Source organism: Natrix helvetica (genome assembly GCF_964273705.1).
Source record: "Natrix helvetica genome assembly, chromosome: Z".
Lineage (NCBI taxonomy): Eukaryota > Metazoa > Chordata > Lepidosauria > Squamata > Natricidae > Natrix > Natrix helvetica.
This window is the reverse complement of record NC_138554.1, coordinates 61,765,564-61,790,002: the sequence shown is the minus strand read 5'-3', so window position 1 is coordinate 61,790,002 and position 24,439 is coordinate 61,765,564. Positions and strand designations below refer to the sequence as shown.

Below are 24,439 nucleotides of genomic sequence, written 5' to 3'. Positions count from 1 at the left end.
GACTTTCCTTTTACCACCAGACATATCATCACCAGCTGACCATTCTTTCATGGGGTCCAGTACTGGCAGATCTTTTTACACAAAAATAATAACACCTGCCATATTCCGGCTGTGTGGAAGATGGCAATAGTTGTCTCCATATACAAAAAAGGGAATAAAAAGATCCTAGAATAATAGGGTGATCAGTCTAATTGACATTGTATATGTGAAGTTCTGACTAGAATTGAAACCTGGGTAGAAAAAATATCATATTCTCATACAAAAACAAGATTTAAGATGAAGCCAATCTACCATCAATAACTTCTCTATCTTAAACCATCTAATTGCCAAATTTGCCTATAAGAAGAGACACAAGTGTCCCTTGGCAAATTGCCAGCGGAGCGGCAGCTGAAGATGAATACCTGCGGTGGGTCGGCTGAAGTGTGGGAGTCAGAGTGACATGGCCATGGCCATGTGTTACGGCCAATTATCCTAGACTCTGCTGGCTTTGCTGGCATTTTCTCTTTTGGAAAAAGAGGTGAATTCTGGAGGAGAAAATGCCATTTCCTTTCCTACCGCTAGCACATGTTTGACAGTTTCTTCATCCAAGAGCCCAATGGCTCATTAGCTTTTCCACTTCTATCATATTTGAGTAATATTTTATTATCTGTCTTCAGTTTTGGCAATATACTCTCAAAATGTCTTTATATCTCTCTCTTTGAAATTCACTCTGTTTGAAATTCCTTTCAAAAAAAAATTTTAATTCATGATTTTTTGTTTTATTTATTGGGACAGGTGTTCCACTTTCTAAACAATACTTTTATGTCCCTAATAGCTTCCTTTACAATGTTAATACATCATGTTGGCTAGACTATGAAGTCATTTTCAATAATTTCAGGAATATATTGTGTTTGACTCTTTACTATTACTTTGATAAAGCAACAGCCTAACTTTATGGCGGGAGTGTGCCCTTTCAATCATCACTTTAAGTTTCTTTTTACCAATCTTTTCAATTTTATGACTTTGTGACTTAATATGCAGATTATTGCTTCTCTGAATGTTGAATTTTATTGTATAATGGTCACTATTCCAAGTCTAGTCAACTATATGCATTTTTCTCAATAAGTCCTGAATACTCCCTTGTTAGATCAATCATCAATTGCTCCAGTGTAGTGTAATTTATACTGTTTAAGAATTTTAGTTCTCTGTCATGGAAAATTTTAGACTAGATGATATTCATCTTTAAGAACTTAGAAAAAAATGTTAAATCACCATTGATTTGTCTTTCCAGAATACCTTTTTTCAATTTTGGATTGGTTAACTTTGTAATTGATACAATATAAATAATATAAATGCTTTGATTTCAGTAAAACATTTGAAATAGCAATAATATTCTGATTAAGAAACTAATTAAGAATGGATTAGTTATGTTTAAGTAGAGGCTGGACCAGAATATTTTGAAAGACACCTCTTGGCTGAGAGCATCTCATTTATTTCAGTTATTGCCTTTGTTAAATAATATTGTTTGTTCATATGCATCCTGAGTAGTTGTGACAGTCAGTTATAGAAAAATATTGACTCAATATAAGGCAAAGATGAAATATGTTTGAGAACAATAAAAAATAAGAACGGCAAATATTGTAATGCTTAAATAAAATGAACAGTACAACTACACTTAGATATAGACTATTTTCTATTAGTTCATTTCTATTGTACCCTTATATCTGGAGAAGGTTAAAATGTTTACTATATAACAATTCAAATTTCACAAAAATTAAACCACTTTTTTAAAAAGTACAAAAAAATGAACTAAAGTGATTTATATTCTCCAAATTATATGTAGCCTATTTGTATGCATCTCAAAATTGATACTGCAGAGGTGTCGAAGTACAGGAAAGGACAGTCAAAATGATAAAAAGTCTGAAACAATGTGGTTGTGAAAAAAGGTAGGACTTTTCAGTTCAGAAAATGAAATATAAAAATATGCAGCAAAACAGATTTAAGGAGAAAAAACTGGCTTGATCCATGTCTAAGTGCTGACATCAAGTCTGTTGGCATTTTCTTAACCAAAGATTTGATTTAAGGAAGAGCAAACATATTGTGTTCATGATTAAGGTATGCTGCAAATAAACCATGCTATACATGGCGCAAAAAGTGGATAAAATGCTGGAAAATGGTTTCTTCCAGTGAAGTCTTTTCTTTATTTGAGTGCTAGGTCTACAGTATAAATAGGAAAATGCTATTGTAAAAAAATCAGCTTGAAAGTATCCTATTGGCATATCACTGACTACTACGAGAACAGAATTCTTGATCAGATAGAATAATTATCTGACCTGAAATAATCCTTTTGTTTTAGGATTCAAGGAAAAATTCAAATAATTTAATTTATAGAAACTGAATTTCTTAACTTGACATAACTAAGTGGTAAGATCGTAATTTGATGTTGAGGCAGTATCAAAACCTTCCAGGGTGATTTGGTAGCATTGGTGAGTTTTTTAAATATATTTCTCAATTCAGCCATATTCTTCTCATTAAAGCTAATATCTTATTAGTTTAAAATGTTTTCAAGATTCAACAATAGGTCAAAAATAAATTACAGCCTCTTTCTCATATTTTCCATCAAAATGTAATATTTTTCATCAAAATATCAAAATGAAGAGAATATTCATATCCTATCGGTTATGGCATTACTTACTTGGCCCATTCTGGGTGTTTGGCTACTGTTTCATTAATCAACCTGCTTGTTACTTCAATCATATGTACACTTTCCTGATGAACCTAATGCAATACAGAGGGAAGAAAAAAATGAATGTACCACACCACTGAATGTATACCTTACATTTCTTCTGTGACTAAGATTGATAATTTTATGTAACCCTTATTCTGGAGTAGATTCTGATTTTTCTTTTCAAAGGCAGTCCCATATCAAATGAATTATACAGCAATCCACCACGGAGATGAATAAAGCACTGGGGGTAGGTCACAAGACGTCCTGTTATCTGGTCCTTTCTAGCCGATGGCTTCTACCTTCAATGCCTGGCAACTAGATCCACATTGGCCATTCATGTCAATTGCCATTGATGTTTCTGATTGTCAAGTTGTTGTGTAACAAAATAGCTCTTTACCCATGATCTTACTTTGGAGGAGTGATTTGGCAGGGCTTGCTGAGACCTGGATGGGCCTGGATCAGGGGGCACAGGGGATCCCTGTTAGAAATGTGCCCACCAGCCAAGATCCCAGGAAATGGAAGAGAGATAGTTGCTATCATCTGTGAGTTGTTACAAGCTTTCAAGAACTCTGCTCTGCAGATAACTGGTACTATAGATTAAGATAATAGTTGGAATTGCTGCTAGTATATCATTCTCTCTGTTGCCCACTTCCCTGAAATCACTTCTGCATGCCACCATCACCGCCAGTTGTTGGGAGCCCATGACCACTTCTACCCATGACTACTTCTGCACACCACCACTGTCAGTTGCCTGGAGCCTGCCCAACAGCCCCGTAATAGTGCACTGTCCCCACAAGGCTTCTGGCAATCACTTGCTACCACCTGCCCCCATTTTCTGGCTGCTTCTTGTCCCATGCAGCCAAACGCCTAGGTCAAAAAGTGTCTTGACAAATGGGCAGGGGCGAAGGGTGAGGACCAGGGGGGCATTGGCGATGGTGAATGGCTGGGGAAGGCCAGTGTAGAAGGAAAGCTGGCTATAAATTGGCTAAGTCAGGTGGCTGGGTAGGTACAGTCAATGGTGGGCATCTAAACATTCTAAATCCATGGGAGTGGTCTTGGAAGTTCTGGTTAAGCTGTTTACTCTCAGCTTGTTTGGCAGTTCTTTGTTAAGATATTGTTTACTTCTTGATTGCTGCTCTGATGTTAATCTTGGAGTTAATCTATACTGATCTGGGTGTCAATTATTAACAGCAAGGTATGTTAAGTCTTTTTGTTCCCCTTAGCTTTTTGATTGCCTCTTTTGTCTAGTATGTAGTATAGATATTACATCTTTAACTCTTTAATTTTGCAACATATGGAGAGACTTCATTATATGTTAACCAGACTTGACTGGGAAACTAGGCATCCTCGACTAAACCATCAGCACTAGGGAATTTCTAGAAGCCTAATACTCTGATAAATTATCCATCAATGGACATAATAAAATTTAAAAGACATAATAAAAATTAAAGTGTTTTCATTTTTATAGACTGTACATATTTTACATTTGTCTTTTTATAAGAAAATTATCTACAACCACAACCATATATGATGGTATATCTTTATTCCTTCCTTATTTCAAAGAAAAAAAGGAAAGAAAAATACATTTTATGCTTTGTCAATATTCACCTATCTATCGTTACATAAAAGGGGATGTTAATATAATGGATACATTGCAGGTGTCTCACAAATTTAAATATATCACATTTTGAATTATCATCCTGATATATGAATAACCTGGTTTGAATGAGGTTCTTTTCCTACTTTGTGCATATCTCTGTTTTTTTCCTGGAAAAACAAACTTATCTAATCTGAGGGAAAATAAAATACTTGCTTTTCTTTTTCAACTACAACCATTGTTTAGTTAGTTATTAGAATATACATTGATTATATCAATTCTGAGAAGAAATAAAACACTGATCATTAGTGAAATATGCAGATTAGAATGAATACATTTTCAGTAAAAATGTTGTATTGTTTAATAGAGCACATACCTTTGCTGTAAGGAGCAGTGCAAGCAGCAGGGTGCCTATTACTAGCACAAATATAATGAATATGCTAATGATTTTATCTAGGATTTTTTCCAACCACACGATCAGCTGTGAAAAACAAGAAAATGTAATAAACTTCTTTCTAAAGTTCCCGCAAAGTGTTTCCAAAACTCTCATGAATAGCTTCTCCAACCTTACAGGAATTATTTCAGATAGTGCAAGATAGTAGATGAATATTGCTTCTGTCTCTTTCCTATTTAAGAATGCTTCATTTTTAATAACTCATAATCCCAATTATTAACTATTATAAGACCCTCAAAACAACACTGGAGAAGTTGTGCTACTTATAATCTGAAACCCCACCAGTATTTTTATTATTTTTAATAGAAAAATGTTGTGGCAAAGTGCAGGGTGCTTATTTCTTAAAAACTATTTGAACTAGAGCAATTTCACAAATAATTTTAAATACCTTGCTATCTAATTTGAGAATAATTCTTCCAAGCCCCTTAACAGGTTGTGGTACAAGAACTTCTTGACGTTGTCTCACAAAATCTTCCAGAACATGCCAGTAGGTACTGCAGTAAGTCAGTGAGAATTGTACTACTCCAAAGTGGACCAACAGTTTTTTTAAAACCCACACTGCAAACATAAAAAAGGAATTAAATACTTTTCATACATAATACCTATACCTTTTGCTCATAAAGTTATTTTGTTTCAATAAAAATTAATAGCAATAGAAATAGCACGTACATACTGCCCAAAACACAGCATCCTCTGGGTGGTTTACAATGTCAATGTAATATGGGTCTTCTTTTTACTGATCTCAAAAAACTGGAATGCTAAATCATCTTTGAGCCCCATTAGGACTGATCTGTGGGCATGCAATACTACATTCTAACTACCACGGTAGGGCTATATTCAATTGAATTAAGCTCATATTCAAACTTTTCTGTCTGAATCAACAGCCCACAAAATATTTCCTTTTGGATTATCACAGTTAATGTTAAACATGTTAACTTTTTTCTTATACATATGAAAACTACATCACTGGAATTTAGAATTAAAATAACACTATTGTAGACACTACTTCACGTACAAGTTTTGCTTCAAAAGTTTCAAGAAGATTGGATGTTTATTTTTTTCTTTTAAGCATACAAAACATTAAGAAGCATGATAAGTTATCAGTAAGCAAACATGTCAAAGTGTGCAAAGTGTGACTATTTTGAGACAACCTAGGACAGTGATGGTGAATCCATTTTGGCTCGTGTGTCATAAGCAAGGGGAGTGCAGGGGGGTCATGTGCTGGCATTTGCACCCATAATGAAATGCGCGATCCCCCAGCGTACATGCATACATGACAGGCGCAACCCCCCATTTCTTTGCATGCATTTTTCACCCTCCCCAGGCTCCAGAGGCTTTATAGGAGCCTGGGGAGGGCAAAAACAGCCTCTCTCTCCCCTCCGGAGGCCCTCTGAAGGCTTCAGGAGCCTCCCTGAAGCCTCCAGAGTGCAAAAAACCGGCCCTACGGCAAACCGGAAGTTTAGGAACAGACTTCTAGTTTGCTCAGGCTCCGGAGGACGAAAAACGACCCTTTGAGTAAACCAGAAGTCCGTTCCTGAACCTCTTGTTTGCCTATAGGGCTGGTTTTTTGCACTCCGGAGCCTTGAGGGAAACTCCTGGAGCCTCCGGAGGGTCTCCAAGGGGGGCTGTTTTCGCCCTCCCCAGGCTCCTATAAAGCCTCTGGAGCCTGGGGAGGGCAAAAAATGGTTTTAAAAAAGGCTGAACTCAGTTGGCACGCTTGCGTGCCCTGACAAATGGCTCCACATAACACCTGTGGCATGCATGCCATAGGTTCGCCATCCCAGACCTAGGAGCAAAATACAGTAAACAGAGGTTTGTCTTTCAAACAGTGGCTTATCTATAAGGAAAATATACATACGCATACTAGGCAAAGGCAGGCAATCAATCATCAACTATAGCACAGAAGCACTCAAGGACAGAGAGATACGTCCCAACAAGGCCTCTCTAATAATACAGTCTCTTAAAGTGGTAAAGAGTCAAATAACCCTTCTGACTCAATACTACCATTGCATCAGCATTATAGCATTACAGCAGCTGGTCAGCTATTAAATCATCATTAACCTGACAAAACATGTGAGAAAGGTGCTTATGAATAATAAGCTGAAAATGGTTGCATGAACAGAAATCTGATTTCCAGATCATGAGATGTAAGAGGTTCTAGATAGACAACATATAAACCACCAATGCTTGACAACCACAATGGACATTATAATTTCCATCACTAAGTGCAACATCACATGATCGCCTTGTTTAATGACATTAATGATATTTCCACCACAACTCTGGGCTAGTCTTATCAGCCCCAAGGCTCAGTAAGTGTTGGGACTGCCTCCAATGGTTCTTATCTCCACCATTTCTCTGCTTGTTTGCCTTCTCTGTACTTCCTGGCTCTCGGGTCATTTGCTACAGCCCAGGAAGCAGCCTATCTCAACCCAGTCCCATCTGCACTCTCCCTCATTTTTCTGCATTCTGGGACTCTCTGCTGCACCTCATCTGATCTTGCCATCTTCTTGCTCCAGCTGCTGCTGAGGCATGCCCAGGTGGCTGCTGGAACAGCCAGCCTGGGTCTGAGCTTTGTGCTGTGTCGTGGCTCTGGGATTGCAAAAAATCACAGTGCAAAGGCCAGCACCAGTCTGGCCCAGCAAAGGGACTTATTGGCACACAGTGGCTCTGGGGCTCAAGAACTCCTGAACCAAAGCAAAGCACAAAGATCAGCTCCAGCCTGGTCCAGCAGGATAATACGAAGTCATAGCTGCCTCAGCAAAGTCTTTATCATAATCACCCTCACCACCCTACAAACCAATGTCCCAATTGTCTTTAACTGTATTCTTGATTCCATTGCTGATATTTGTTCGGATTGGCTCTTCATGAGGCATGCTGGTCACATGAGGCCATCTTCCTGGGTCTTGCAAGACAATGTGCAACTTGAAGAAGAAAACCAAGGCTGCCACCCAAAAGGCGAAGCAAGAAGTGCCTCATGAGCAGCAGGAGCAAAAAGATGCTGAAGATGGTGCCACAGTGCTGTATGGCTAGAGGCCAAAAAGGCATGGGGGACATAGGCAGGTGGTGGCAGTTGAAATGCCTCTGCAGATCAGCTAGTGGGCTGCCAAGTGTCTAAACTTGATCATGTGACTGTGGGTGTGTTGCAACAGCGATAACTCTGGACACCAGTCATAAGTGCCTTTGCTGAGCACTTCAATAACTCTGAATCACTGCTGAACAAATGGTAAAGTTCAAGACTACCTGTTAACCTTTTAAAAAAAAACCCTGGAGCAGGTTTACAAGTGAGCTTTCAAAATAAGAAATATGAAAACCAAACAGGGTGAGGGTTTGAGGAAACTAGACAAATATAATTTGCAAAAAAGAAAATTGAGTGGAAATATGACAGTGGCTTGCAAATATCTAAAAAGCTGTTAAGTTCACAGACACAGATGTACGCCTTTGAACACTGATCTTTGGTCTTGGAACCAAAGAGGTAAGGCAACCCAGATTTAATCATAACTGGTGAATATAATGAGGAGTAAATATTATTGAACTCCTAGGAAATAGAATGCTACATTTAGCCTCTAAGGAAGGTAAATTACCAGCTGAGTTGAAATTTTGCTATAAAGGGGTTATAAAAGGATAAAAATGGTATGAGAAGGATTTGTACCATTAAGAGCAATATTTTGGTAATTGTTTCTATGCCAATGCTAGAAGTCTTCGAATCAAGATGGGGTACTAGTTGGTTTAAATGAAAATGCAGGTATAGTAGATATTGATAAAAGCTTGGTGGAAGTGGCAGAATTAGTGTAATATAAACTGTCCTGGAAACAAACTTTATAGAAAGGACAAGCAGGGGAAGGTATTAGTCTTTAGAACAAAGAGAGTAAGGGAGATTGTAATTTCATTTAGTAACTCTCTTCATACAACATACTAGGTTTTGGTTACAATGTGATAAATAACACATCAAATTAAATTAATTAGCTGTACTATTAATTATGCTTATAATAAATCAGAATAAGTAAAAATGGGATTTAGACTGAGCTCTGTTTCCCATTCCCATCCCTGCACTTTTAAAGAATTTAGCATGGCTCCAGATAACTGTATTGCCTCATTCTTTAAGGGTATTGGAATTTATCTGAAAATATCATCTGAAAATATAATAAACATGCTAGAAGTATTTTGTGTCCTGTCTCCATACCAGTTGACACAGTAGACATCATAGTATTTAGACAGAGAAAATATCTTATATCTTAATGCTTGTTAAATGTAGAATTATCTATTAAGCAAGTCAGGGCAGTACATTTCTGCAAATTGGACTCCCTAATTGGCTCTGAGTAGATTTTATGATTGTGTATTTTTTCTATTGCCATAATATACTCTCAGTCCTTCAAAACTGGGCTGAGTTCTAAGGATAAATAAATATGCACAAAGTTGGATCACAAAAACAGTAGTTACCTGCCCAATCAAAATGTAAATCATAATATAAAAATGAATAACCTGCAAAAGGTAAGGGGAGTAATTGAATTATCCAGAAATTAAACCACATCTGGACTATTACAATGCTCCATACAAGCAGAACAAAGTAGATGTCACTGGCTTTCTTCTTTTTAGGAAATGCTGCAATCTCAGGTCTCCGTCTGCTCTTCTCATTGGCTGATGCTGATAAGGGAACAATTTCTAGAAAAAAAAATAATTACAACAATAAATATTTATTATTGGATTAGTAGGCTTAACTTGAAGAAATTAAGCATATCACTGAATATAAAACTCTTCTATTGTTATAACAGAGAACAAGCTTAGTTACAGATAGTCCTCAATTTATGATCCAATTAGACTGGAACATGATGTAATCGTTAATGGAATGGTGCCCAATTTTGTGATCCTTTTTGCTGGGTCATTAAACGAATCACACAAATCTGGCTTTCCCATTGACTTTGCGTATTAGAAGTCCCCTGGGAAAATCACAAATGGTGATCATATAATCTGAACAGCTGCAAATACCTGCCAGTTGCCAAGTGTCTTATTTTTTAATCTCATGACCACATCGACACTACAATGATCATAAGCATGAGGAGCAGTTGTAAGTCCCTTTTTTCAACTGCCAAAAAGACAGTTAAGAATCAATGTGAGGATTGTTTTCAACATTATTGAATACCTACAATGTTATAATGAGAAATAGGCAGCTTTTTAGATATTATTTTTGGATGCAGATAAGGCCTTTAACAACCTAAATTGGGTTTTCATATTTAAAGTTTTTGGAAGGTATGGACTTTGGGGAGAAATTTATTCAAAGGATCAAAGCAATTTATATGTCACAGTAATTGAATATTATTATTAATGGAGATTTAACCAAACCAATTCAAAAGGGTACAAGGCAAGGATGCCCCTTATGTTCCCTGTTGGTTATATTGGTTTTGGAAGTTTTAAACAGGGATATAAGGCAAGATGAGAAAATAACAGGTATAAATATAAAAAAAGAAAGTTTATAAATTGAGAGCATTTGTTGAACATTTAGTTATACTTTTGCAAAACATGAAAACTAATATAGAATATTTGATCAACGAGTTTGGAGGTTTAGCAGGCTTTAAAATGAATAAACAGAAAACAACAGAATATGTTAAGAATATGCCCTCTCAGTATTGTGCAATATTGACTAAAAAGTCAGATTCTTCAGCCACTTTGTGTCTATTGAATCTTGGTCAATCTGGTTATTGGTAGTTAAAAAAAAAAGCTGCAACAAGTTGCCTCACCAGTCTCATGTGAAGTCTCTAAACCAGGGGTGTCAAACACAAGGCGCATGGGCCAGATCCGGCCCGTAGGATCAGGACAGCAAAGGAGCAGCCTGTGGTGCCTTGGGCAGCCAAAACGGGGCACAGAAGGACTGCACCCCATTTTGGCCAGCAGAGTGCTGCAGGAGACGTTTATCCTGTCTCCCTCCCCCACCCCAGCCAGTCCACGGAAGAGAAGTACGACAGTGCTCCAGCTCTCAAAGAAATCCAGTTTGATACCCCTGCTCTAAGCTAAAGTGAGAAATATAGTGAGAAGGAGTAAGTGATTAAGTTACTCTTGCCTAATTGTAATGAGAATGATAGATATAAAAATGAGCAGGCAACTAATAATTTTTTGTTGATACTAAACTAACCAGACAAATTCCGAATTGAACAGTGTTCTGTAATCTACATTATACATTTCAGATTTTTAAACATCTTTAATGCTGCTTTAATTTTTCTTAAGGCTTCACCATTAGGGTTGATTTAAAAAGTGAATAAAATCCCTTCTGAAGTATATATATATCGCCTAAATTAGTTTAATTTCAGCAACTATTTTAAATCCACCAACTTTCAGACTAAGAAAGAAAAATGTAGAAATCAAATTGCACAAATCAATATAAGCAAGCCTTACAAGGCAATTAATTAAAATATTTGAATATTTTTACAGAATCATTGGAATTAAAGTCACCTGAAGTTTGTAATGGATGATCTTCATTACTTGATTCATAACATGAATCTGAGATTACCGTCGTGACCGCAGATGCTGCAATGGAAATTACTTGACCAAGAACTTGTGCCTCTGGAATTAAATATATATAACAAATGAAAAGGAAACATATGATACATTTTAATATTTTTATTTTAATATTTAATATTTACATTTCTTTACAGTAAATTTATAATCCAAATAATTTAGAAATACCTATATAAAAATTTAATAGTAGAATGCAGATAGTCCTTGACTTACAACAGTTCATTTAGTGACTGTTCAAAGTTACAACAGCACTGAAAAAGTGACTTATGACCATTTTTCACACTTACAATCTTTGTAGCATGCCTATGATCATATGCTCAAAAGTCAGATGCTTGGCAATTGGTTCATATACTTATGACCATTGCTGTGCCCCAAGGTCATACCTTTTGCAACCTTTTGACAAGCAAAAACAATGGGGAAGCCAGATTCACTTAACAACCATGTTACTAAATTATCAACTGCAATTATTCACTTAACAACTGGGGCAAGAACCATCATAAAATGGGGCAAAATGTTTGTGTTAACAACAGAAATTGTGGTCATAAGTCATTACATCACTCTGTAATGAGATTTTCTCTGAGAACTCAGAACTCCCATTTCTTGTGTTTCAAGGGGCTTTGAAGATCTGGCTCTTCACGCAAGCTTTTTGCAAAGATGAGTGAAGGCCCCTTTGCCATACCTGGCTGTTTAGTGATACCTTGGTACTGACCATTAATTATGCAACAAGTACTTAAAATGACAAGTACCAAATAAAACACCCGAACCTTAGCCAGTTTTAGCCAGGAAGGACTTCCTGTCTGTCCCTTTTCTTATGTCAGTGACTTTCCCATCATGGTTGACTTCCTGATTACCCTCTGCAGCCATTCCCCACTTCCTTTTGCAGAGATCTTCTTGGTTAAGCAATTTCCTCTCCATTCTAATAATAATAATAATTACTATTATTATTATTTTATTTGATTAGCCGCAACCCTCTCCCGAAGGACTCGGGGCGGCGTACAATCAAAACATGGCAATCCCTGGCAATCTACATGGCAATCCCTCTTTTTCAATAGCAGTTAATTCAGTACCAAACAAACAAGTACCAGGACAATATTTTTTCATCAAAATGCGTTGCCAAATTCGACGAGTTTTGAAGTAGCTAAGTACCGAGGCACACTGTATTTATTTTGTTCCCCATCAGTTATCATTGCTCCCATTTTCATTGTTTATTTCTAATAAACAATTTTTGTAACTATTCTATTTTTTCTAGTTTATATTTTTTTAAAATCTGTAATCATCTAGAACAGGCATGTCCAAAGTCTGGCCCGCGGGCCATTTGCGGCCCGGGGGCGGTTTAATACGGCCCTCTAACAGCCCTCCCTGCTCTGTGTAAATGCGGCCCTCCCACGGCCCTCCCTTCTGATTGAGGGCGGCAAGCAGAAGACTGTCTGCCACAGGAGGGAGGGCGGTGAGAGGGCCGCATCGGAAGCCCGATCCTGACGTCACCGCCCTCTGTCGCTCACAATGCGCCGCCCTCAATCAGAAGGGAGGGCCGTGGGAGGGCCGCATTTACATCTTCTGCTTGAGGGCGGCGCGTTGGGAGCGACAGAAGACTGTCTGCCACAGGAGGGAGGGCAGTGAGAGGGCCGCATCGGAAGCCCGATCCTGACGTCACCACCCTCTGTTTAAACGGCGCTTTCAAGATTTTTTGCAGCTATTGAAAAGGAGATCAGCCTTTTCTCCTCTCCTTTCTCTGTTGACCCCGATGATGCTTCAGATCAGCTGCAGCTTGAGCTCATTGAGCTGCATTGTGACAGCGAGTTACGTAGTCGTCACCAACAGCTCTCCCTTGTGAACTTTTACCGCCAACTGGATAAGAGCAGGTTTCAGGAGATTCGGACATTGGCTAAGAAAATGCTGAGCTTGTTTGGCTCAACATATTTGTGTGAGAAGACATTCTCTGCTATGAACTTTAACAAGAACCGTGTGAGGACAAGACTAAGTGACTCTCATCTGCGTGACATTTTGCGCATCAAAACCACTGCCTTTGTACCAGACCGAGCCTATTTGCTGCAGTACAGATCTCAGTTTCACCCTTCACATTAGTGCAGGTAAGTTTTTTTTAAAATTTATTTAAAATACATTGTGAAAACTCAGCTGTCAGTTGATCTTAATGTTATGAAATGAAAAGTATGCCATTTGCAATTAACTTGGCATAAAATAATTCATTTGCATTTAATTGTAATTGTTCAAAGAATGTTCGGAAAAATGTTCAGCCCTCCAGCATGTTCACTTCATCCAATCTGGCCCTCTTTGAAAAAAGTTTGGACACCCCTGATCTAGAATCTTTGGGGATTTGGCATCGCATAAATATAAGTAGGCTCACTATAGATAATAATTCTATTCCATTCTTTAAAAAGGTAATTAATTTTTACCTGCAGGCTCTTTTCCATTTGATTGATCATGAAGTAAACCTACTGTCATTAAGACAATTATAAGTACAACAACTGGAATTCTCCAAGATCCTGCTGCAGAAGCTGGAAAAAAGTATGTATCTTTGAATACAGCCACAATTTTTTAGGAAGATATTGTCAAAGATTATGATAATAATACAGTTAGCCAAAATATACACTCATAAAAATCCCATAGGATGTTAACAACAATTTATGATAAAGCATTTTCCTGTGCTTTGAATTAATTTTGAATATAATATTATATGCTATATTCAAAATTAATACAAAATGTAGGAAAATGCTACCTAACTTTCTATTTACTGTCAGTTTGGTCTCGTGGCCGAGGCACTAAGCTTGAAATTGGAAGATGGTGAGTCTTAAAGGCACAAAGCCTGACGGATAACCTTGAATCAATACTTAAAATACTTCTGAAAAATCTTGTCAAGAAAACTGCAGAAACTTGCCCAGGAAAGTGCTAGGAGTCAAAACTCTGACTAGATGGCAGGTACTGATTTCACAGTGTATCACCCCCTTAAAATTGCAAAATTAGGACTTAGTATTTCAGTCTTGCTCTCTCCACAAACATCAAGTTTACCTAACTCCCAGGCAGTATACAAAGTTAAAGTTTAGCCTTATCCATAAATTTACAAGGATGTATATGTACAAGAAAGAAATACAGTAATTATGTTCCCATATTACAATAGGCCATTATTTGAATAACTATCTGATTCATATATAATGCTGAGCCATGAATTATAATTTCCAAACCCAATGGATAAGGTGACATATAATGCTAGATCAAAAGTAAGAATTTATCTTAGCATGATGTATGAACCCATATATTAAGCTTTAAAAATAAGGAGGACTTTCAGATTTTAGAAATTACATTGCAATTCTTACAATTACAATTCTTCCTTTCATGCCAAAAATATATTGAAACATGCTAGATAATAATCATCTACTATGGTTAACATACAGCTAACTTTCCCACCTAACTTTCTAGTTTCTAAAATCTACAGAAAAACCTCATACTATGTAATGTATTCACTCACCCAAATGAAATAGCAGCACAATCCAGAGGGGAACTGAGATTGCTCTCAAGTAACGCTCCGTTCTGTGGTTCCATCTGAATAACACAGTCAATAGATAGCCTGCTATCAAGGTCCATATCTGAATATTTAAAAAGGAGGTGGAATTTGAGTATAAATCTCTACAGAGTGTTACATTAAGTTCAATTTACCAGGACTGTGCACTAGAAACCCATAAACTGAATTCAGTCGGTGTATTCCTAGGAGTTATATAACTGTTCCATCTTTATATCTTTCCCTGGAAAAGAATTTTTTCCCCATTTTAAATGACAGTTATTAATTAAATAAGTTTACATGATTATAGTCTTGCTTTTGCAGTTTCTCAAGTATATGTTCAGTATTTAACATTTATAAAATCATAGAGATTTAAAGAAAGAAATGTGAGGAGGAATTGGTAAAATTGGGGGTGTACAATCATAGAATCAGAAATGCGAGGAGGAATTGGGGATATACAATCATAAAATCATAGGCTAGAAAGGATCTTAAGAGGTTTTCTAGTCAAACCCTCTGCCTAGGACAGGAAACCTTATTCCATCCCAGACAAGTGGTTATTCAACCTCTTCTTGAAAACTTCCCATGATGGTGTACCCACAACTGTCCCATTGATTAATTGTTCTCACTGTCAGGAAATTTCTCCTTAGTTCCAGGTTGGGTCTTCTTCTGATAAGCTTCCATCTGTTGCTTTTTGTCCTGCCTTCTGGTGTTTTTGGACAATAAACTGACTCACTTTTCCCCATGACAGCCTTCCAAGTATTGGAAGATGGTTGTCATGTCAATCCATAAACGAAAGATGTGAATTTTTGCATCTCCATAGAGTAAAGAATAAATATGGTAAAAATAAATGTCTATCAACAATTTGTGTTTGAACAATAAGCAAATAGAAATGCTGTATCTGTATATACACTTATGCTACCATCTCTCAAACCATATCTCCAATCTGTAACAGAATATGTTTATTTCAATCAGAATAGAGTTGGAAGGGACCTTGGGGATCTTCTAATCCAACCCCTGCTCAAGCTTGACTGGTACAAGACAATCATTTGGTACCAAAACAGTTTGCATACATTTTTCTAGTTCAAGGTCTATTACAATCCCAGAAATCTGTAAGGATGAAATCTATTACTACAATATTCCTAAACACTGAATATCTAGTTGAAAATATAAATATTGTTATGAAAAGAGGATGCATTAAAATTACATTAAAGAAAACATTAGAATTAGTAGTTAAAATAATAAAGTAGAAACAGTATTGTTGCACATTTATATTTGATATCATCCTGTTTTCAATCAAAAACACCTATTGTATATCCAACTTTTAAAATCTTTTTTAAAAGAGTAACCTATAACTTTTCTGTAACCAATTTCATTCCTTCTATGATGTTTCTTGCTTAATTTATTACATTTATAACAAGAAATTTAAATAAATCTCAATAATTATTTTCAACTTTCCTATACAACTGTCGTGCAGCTCTCATTATTTTCAAGAAGCATTGTCATTTTAATGCCTTTCAGTTCAGTGATTCTGAAGTTGAGCGGGCAGATTAGGGGTAGCCTTAGTTCAAATTGCACTCTGAGGCAATTCAAGGTTTGAGGCTACTGGTTGAACTCATTAGTTCAAAAAACTTCACGCCTGCGTCCCACCTACGTATTTTCTCCGGAATTTACTTGTAATGCTAAGTCACGTGCCCTGGACTTACCAACAGGCTGGGCCAGGCGTGGTGGTTGGCTAATGTGCAACTCGCTGTAGCGAACAAATCCACCCGTGCCGCCACCACTTCCAAGAGTATAACTTACCCAACGGCTACTGAAATAGTCTAGTCCTCGGCAAATGAGGCTGGCGGAATACTCAAGAGCGACCTGGACTCCCAAGGAAGTACTGACGCAGTAGAGTCCATACAAAAACGGACTTCCTACACTCAAAAGGAGAAGAAGCCGACGGCGCCGCACGATCTCATTGCCCAAGGTTTCGGCGGCCGCATTGGCAAAAGACAACGGAAATAGGAAAGTAGCCAAAAATATTGGTGTGTTGGAATGGCGGAGGCTACGCAGCCAGCGACGCCCAAATGCCGTGAGGGAATTCTTGAACGGGTGCAAAAAGGTGCCGCACAGGACAGCCCACAGAAGTGGGCGCAGAAATGCCTCGAGGATGAAATAAATGAGTACCCCCACCCCACAGCACAGTCCCACCAGAACCAGAGCCCCGGTGTTGTAGAAGGCCTGGCGCAGCGGTTTCTCCAGGCGTGGCAATTGCAGAGGAGGAGTAGGAGGCGGTCGATAACGCTGAGAATCTGGGTCCAATTCAGGGTCGGATAGCGAACTTGAAGAACCATCACGCTTGTATTTAGCCATATTGCTCAGCCAAAGCGTTAATATTGCTGCTGCTTCCTACATCTCCCCATACCCCACTTAAAGAAAAACCACCGCACCAACCGCAGAAAAGCAATGATATCGCACTGAATCCTGGGGGATGCAGTTCCCTGTGACATCCAATAGGCATTAATGTTCTGGGGACGCGGGGACGCTTGAATATTTGGCTTGAACATACAGAGCCTGAAATGTGGTAGCTGCTGGCTGTCATGTATGTTTTTATATGCCTGCTTTATTTTTTAAAAAAAAAACTAACGGCAGCATTATTTTTCTTCTTCTGCTGAAGGTTGACAGAATTGTGATCATTTTTGTGGATATTTTATCCAACTAATTAAGCAGTTTTGTGCCATGAAATTTTATTTCATTTGATATTATTTGTTGTTATCATTATTGTTACCATTATCATAAGTTGTTACTCAGGACATTCAGAGGCAAGTATAAAACATGACATGGTATATTCTTTTAATGTTGGCAATTTTCAACGAATGCATAGAAACTCAGAATCAGAATAGAGCTGGAAAGGACCTCAGAAATCCAGCCTTCTGCTCAAGCAGGAGATCCTATACCATTTCAAATAGGTGGTTGTCCAGTCTCTTCTTAAAAACTTCCAATGATGAAGCACCCACAACATTTGAAGGCAAGCTGTTCCACTGGTTAATTGTTCTCACTGTTAGGAAGTCTCTCCTTAATTCCAGGTTGCTTCTCTCCTTGACTAGTTTCCATCCATTGTTTCTTGTCCTGCCCTCTAGTGCTTTGAAAAATAAATTAACTATACCTTCTCTTTGCGTCAGCCTCTCAAATACTGGAATACTGCTATCATGCCCCACTACTTCTTTTTTCTAGATTAGCCAAACCCAAATCCTGCAACCCTTTTTCATATGTCTTAGTCTCCAGGCCTTTAATCGTCTTAGTTGCTCTTCTTTGCATTTTTTCCAAAATCTTTTTTGTAATGTAGTTAGCAAAATGATGGTCTTACTAAGGATTTATAAAGTGGTACTGCTACCTCACATGATTTTGATTCTATATCTCTGTTTATACAACCAAGGATTGTATTCACTTTTTTGGCGGCGGCTGCACACTGCTGGCTCATGTTTAAGTGAACATCCATTAGGACTCCAAGTTCCCTCTCACAGTTAATGTTTTTGAGCCAGGTTTTACCTAATCTGTAATTATTTAGTCATATTATGATTTATCTCAGAAAACGCCTTTATGTTTGAGAATTAACCTGATAAGGTACTGACATGATGTTTTCTGAACATGGAAATCAAAAAACTTAAATCACTTTTGCCTTTTTAGAGACATACTGGTGAGTTTTAAGATTATTTATTATTACTGCTGATAATATATTGTTGTTATATTCTGACTACATTTAAGAAATCACATTGGTCTGGTGCCTTCTTTGCAATTGCTTTGCATTTGTTTTTTTGTTTGGCTTATTATTTGTGTTTCATGCTGGTCATTAACCAAAATAAAGTTTGGATTAGATGCCTGTAATTACAGTGTGTTATTTAATAGGCTGAAAATTAATTTTAGCATTTTTTTTCAGTGAGGGGTTCTAAAAATATGTTCCAAGTCTGCTGTTATTTTTGTAATTGCACAATATTTAGCTTGCTATGATAAATTCACATCAGATCATGTACCCCCCAAAAGTCTCCTGTAACCCAAATACTGTTAACTTTATCTTCTCAAAATTACATCTTGTGCTGCATGAATCTTATTTAGTGAGTTTCATGACATTGTATTTTGATTCGTTCTTTGACATCAGTCACCAATTTGCTGTGATATAACTCTCACATTTCTCACATGTATACACGCTGCTTGCTGCCTCTGATCTGTTTCACACATCTCTCTATTTATTGAGCATGATAGGGCCCAATGTGGTACTTGTATTGGTTTGTCAATGAACTTCTTTATTTCTATTGCCGTCAGTTTTCATGTCAAAGGCGGCTCTATATACACCTTCAGACTAGTCAATCAGCTCCAGCAGAGTGGATGCTCTTGCATTGATTAAAGGCGTTTTTCTTGCACGTACAGAAAAATCTACCAGCAAGTGATCCTCTGTACCCCTCAAGTCAATGATCTTTTGAAAATCAGCTCTCCTCTCTTGAATGTCATCTTAACACAAGAGAGTCTGGATTATCATTTCACTGAAAGCGTACCATGCTGAGTACTGAATGGTTAGGAAAATAGCATCTGCTACAGCCTTCTTTTGCAGTCTAATTTGCTGCAACTGGAACAACACACACAGGCTGGAGATAAAATCATATGAAGAACAGTTGCAGGAATTGGGTGTGGCCAGTCTAGGGGTGATATGCCGTATTCCAATATTTGAACAGGTGCCATAAAGAAGAGGGGATCAACTTATTTTCCAAAGCACCAGAGGGCAGGACAAGAAACAATGAATGGAAACTAATCAAGGAGAGAAGCAACTTAGAATTAAGGAAAAACTTCCTGACAGTGAAAACAACCAGTGGAATAGCTTGCCTTCAGAAGTTGTAGGTGCTTCATCATTGGAGATTTTAAGAAAAGACTTGACAACCACTATTTGAAATGGTACAGGGTCTCTTGCTTGAGCAGGGAGTTGTACTAGAAGACCTTCAAGGTCACTTTCAGCTCTATTTTTCCCCCAAAGCTGGGGTGGGGTATGCCAAAGCAAATTGTTTCTGACAAAGACAATCTTCCCCAGCTTCTACTTAAGTCAACCCATACCAGGTGTTCCATGTGAGAAGGGGTGAAGCAAACTTCTTCCAAGCAGCAGAGCAGACCTTCTTTGAGCTTACTTCTACTCTACTCTCCATGCCCTCAGTTCAAGTGGGGGAGGCAACTATTCCTCATCAGAAGGGATCTGCTGCCTCACAACATTATACAATAATACAATACAATACAATAGTAGAGTTGGAAGGGACCTTGGAGGTCTTCTAGTCCAACCCCCTGCCTAGGCAGGAAACCCTATACCGTTTCAGACAAATAGCTATCCAAAAATCTTCTTAAAGACTTCCAGTGTTGGGGCATTCACAACTCCTGGAGGCAAGCTGTTCCACTGATTAATAGTTCTAACTCTCAGGAAATTTCTCCTCAGTTCTAAGTTGCTTCTCTCCTTGATTAGTTTCCACCCATTGCTTCTTGTTCTACCCTCAGGTGCTTTGGAGAATAGTTTGACTCCCTCTTCTTTGTGGCAACCTCTGAGATATTGGAACAATGCTATCATGTCTCCCCTAGTCCTTCTTTCTCTTAAGCTGAACATACCCAGTTCCTGCAACCGTTCTTCATATGTTTTAGTCTCCAGTCCCCTAATCATCTTTGTTGCTCTTCTCTGCACTCTTTCTAGAGTCCCCACATCTTTTTTACATCGTGGCGACCAGAACTGAATGCAGTATTCCAAGTGTGGCCTTACCAAGGCATTATAAAGTGGTATTAACACTTCACGTGATCTTGATTCTATCCCTCTGTTGATGCAGCCTAGGACTGTGTTGGCTTTTTTGGCAGCTGCTGCACACTGCTGGCTCATATTTAGATGGTTGTCCACTAGGACTCCAAGATCCCTCTCACAGTTATTACTACTGAGCAAGGTATCACCTATATTGTACCTGTGCATTCCATTTTTGTTGCCTAAATGTAGAACTTTACTCTTTTCACCATTGAATTTCATTTTATTAGATAGTGCCCAATGTTCAAGTTTGTCAAGATCCTTCTGTATCTTAAGCCTATCTTCTGGAGTGTTGGCTATTCCTGCCAGCTTGGTGTCATCTGCAAATTTGATGAGTTCCCCATTTATTCCTTCATCCAAATCATTGATGAAGATGTTGAAGAGTACTGGGCCTAAAACAGAGCCTTGAGTTCTCCACTGCATACTTCCCTCCATGTAGATGCAGTTCCATTGAGAACTACACGTTGAGTGCGGTTGGTCAGCCAGTTACAAATCTATCTGGTGGTGATGCTGTCTAACCCACATTCTTCTACTTTATCTAGTAGTAGGTTATGGTCTACCTTATCAAAAGCCTTACTGAAGTCCAAGTAAACTATATCAACGGCATTCCTCTGGTCCACTAATTTTGTCACATTATCAAAGAATGCAATAAGATTAGTCTGGCATGATCTGTTTTTGACAAATCCATGTTGGCTTTTGGCTATTACTTTGTTTGCTTCTAGGTGTTTGCAAATTCATTGCTTGATTATTTTTTCCAGAATCTTTCCTGGTATTGAGGTCAGGCTGATAGGTCTGTAGTTTCCTGGATCTAATTTTTTTCCTTTTTTGAAGATGGGAACCACATCAGCTCTTTTCCAGTCCTCTGGTAGTTCCCCGGTGTTCCAGGATCTCTGAAAGATATAATTCAGTGGTTCTGAGATCTCGTCTGCTAGTTCCTTCAGAACCCTGGGGTGTAATCCATCCGGTCCTGGTGATTTGAACTCGTCTAGGGTAGACAGGTGCTCACTTACCATTTTCTTCCCTATTTCAATTTGTGTTCCTAATCTGATTTTTGTGGTGCTGCTTTTGATAGGTTGGACTGTTTTATCCCTTTGTGTAAAGACAGATGCAAAACATGAGTTAAATAGTTCTGCTTTCTCCCTGTTGCTTGTCACCTTTTTGCCACTTTCTCCTAGCAATGGACCAATTGTTTCCTTAACTTTTTTCTTGTTTTTAACATGTTGGAAGAAGCTTTTTTTGTTAATTTTTACTTTTGTGGCAAGCCTTTCTTCATTGTGAGCCTTAGCTTTCCTCACTTCATCTTTACAGGCTCAGGCTATTTGCTGATATTCTGCCTTAGTTATGTCCCCCTCCTTCCACTTTTTATACTTACCTTTTTGTCTTTCAGTTTGTCAGATAGTTCTTTATGCAGCCATGCTGGTTTCTTTTGGGAGCTGTTATTTTTCTTCTTCATTGGTATTGTGCTAGACTGGGCTTTTGTAATCTCATTTTTCAAAATTTCCCAAGCTTCTTGAGTTGTTTTCCCCTTGAGGATTCTCATCCATGGAATTACACTTAGTATATACCATACTCGAGGGTCACTTGAGTGAATTGTAAATTGTCTTGAATTGACTGTGTTGTCTTCCTCAATCCCATTGAATTCTTGATGGAGGTCCTTAGTTGACTTTATATAGCACGAGCCATTCATAATGTGTGGCAATGAGTCCTAGGCTTTCTTGTAGTCAATCTAGGCTGTGCTAAAATAAATCATCACATTAGGTTGCTCATACCATCAATTCCAGATTCTCTTGTTCTTCCATGTATGCCTTGTTCCAGTAATCAGATTTTCCTGGTTCCCCAAGATTTGATACAAATCTTGTTAATCCAGACAATGTTTGAGCTGGCATAACTCTCCTAGTTCATGTCACTCACATATTTCTGAGGTAGGCAGGTGAAGCTTTAGAAGGTCTTTGCTCAAGGTCCTCTACTGGTAAGGTAGATACAGCCAATATTTGAATAACTTCTGTATCAAAGGCAGTGCTGTAACCACTATGCTATCCAGCCTATATATATAAGGATAAGGGTATTTTCGGACATACACCAAGCGACTATGTGAATGTCGACATTCACCGGTGAAGGTCCGAATGTAAAACGATGTAATGAAATATTCGGTCTTTCACCGGTGAATGTCGACATTCACCAGATTTCGGTCTTTCACCGTAACATATATATATATATATATAGAATTGGAAGTATCTTCACGACGTTTCGATGAAGTCTCATTCATCATCTTCAGGCTGCTGCTTCCAGCTTGGTGCTTCCGGCTTTGAAAAATGTTCTATCTCAACAGGACATTACATTGAGCTCCACTACCTCAAGACTGCTGGAAGAGTCTAGAAGAAGAGAAGATAGAAAACAGTTAAGAGAGAGGACGCCAGAGAGCAGTGATTTACCTAGTTATATATATACTGTAAAATGTTGTTATAATTGTGGTAAGAAGGGTCACATTGCCAGGTTTTGCAAAAAGCCAAAACCACAGAAACCTCTACAATCTAGAAAACATGAGATTAATGTGACTATAGTTAATAATGCATCATTTAACCACAATTTGTGGATTATCGACAGTGGGGCGTCGATGTGTATTACTAAAGATAGAAAAAACGTTGTAAAGTTGGTCACAAGTAAACAACACGTGTCTTTAGCGAATGGGTGGAGGTTAGAGGTATCGGCTGAAGGTATTGCTAAATGTCCATGTATTGCCGAAACATTGCATATGTACCAGAAATTAGGTTTAATTTGCTTTCAGTTAGAGTTTTGGCTAATCATGGCTACATTGTAACATGTAAAGGGGATATTTTTTTTATTGAAAAGGGGGTATTAAAGTTACTGCTAAGCTACAAGATGGGTTATATGTAATGTCTGATTCCTATGTTGTTAATTCTGTGTGTTCGAATGTTAAACCCCACAATAAGTGTATTCACTTAGTGCATAGACAAATGGGACATATCAGTTTCAAAATGTTGCAAGAAACAGTGGTTAGTTGATGGAGTGAAGATAAAGCCATGTAGCTAGTATATAAATGGTAATGTTTGTAATGAACACTAGAGCTAATAGGTTAAACGGGTTTAAGATCAGGAAACCATTCGAAGTGGTATTTGCAGACTTAATAGGGCCAATGAAATCTAGTTTGGGGGGTGCCTATTATGTACTAAGCATTTTAGACCACTATTCCAGATATGGTTTTTGTTTTTTGTTAAAGAACAAAACAGAAACATTTCAATGGTTCACTAACTGGGTTAAATTTGTAGAGAGGAAAACAACTCATAAGATTATCACCGTAGTGATTGATAATGGTACAGAATTGATAAACTCCAATTTTACAACTATGTTGCAAAAGGCTGGTACACAACATAAACGTTCTGCACCTTATCGCCCACAGCATAATGCATTTGTGGAAAGAAGAGGACAGACATTGCAATCTATGGTTAGAACGATGCTTGCTGATGCTGGATTGCCTGAATCATTGTGGGGTGAGGCAATGATGTGTGGAAATCATATTTTAAACAACGTAATTAACACCACAACTGGTGAAATACCGTTTACTAGATGGTATGGCAAGAAACCAGACCTCAGTTACATACACATATTTGGAACTCCAGCATGGATTCATATTCCCTCACAATTAAGACATAAAGGACAAGAAAGAGCTCAACAGCTAATTTTTATAGGCTATAACTCTAACCACCGGTCATACAGATTTTGGCAAAAAGAATCAACAAAGGTTATTAGCAGTGCAAATGCTAAATTTATGGAACATATAGGGTGAAAAGGTTTAGATCCAAATAATGAAGTGATTATAGAAACCAAGCCAAGCACTA

General features: G+C 37.9%; 1 protein-coding gene across 3 annotated transcripts in view; it reads right to left on the bottom strand.

The window, feature by feature from the left end:
* The window catches only part of TMEM245 (transmembrane protein 245), a 34,537-nt gene extending 17,328 nt beyond the window's left edge, over positions 1–17,209 (bottom strand). For all 3 annotated transcript variants that reach the window (XR_014176761.1, XM_081970088.1, XM_081970087.1), the window contains exons 1-8: positions 16,583–17,209; positions 14,753–14,870; positions 13,683–13,784; positions 11,203–11,313; positions 9,241–9,420; positions 5,147–5,316; positions 4,681–4,785; positions 2,675–2,757 (exon numbers count right to left, since the gene is read on the bottom strand). Coding sequence is in view for 2 of the 3 variants with exons in the window: in XM_081970088.1 (XP_081826214.1) it covers positions 2,675–2,757; positions 4,681–4,785; positions 5,147–5,316; positions 9,241–9,420; positions 11,203–11,313; positions 13,683–13,784; positions 14,753–14,870; positions 16,583–17,137 (1,424 nt within the window). In the remaining variant the exon portion in view is untranslated. The remainder of the gene's footprint in view (positions 1–2,674; positions 2,758–4,680; positions 4,786–5,146; positions 5,317–9,240; positions 9,421–11,202; positions 11,314–13,682; positions 13,785–14,752; positions 14,871–16,582) is intronic.
* Between the last annotated feature and the right edge of the window lie 7,230 nt (positions 17,210–24,439).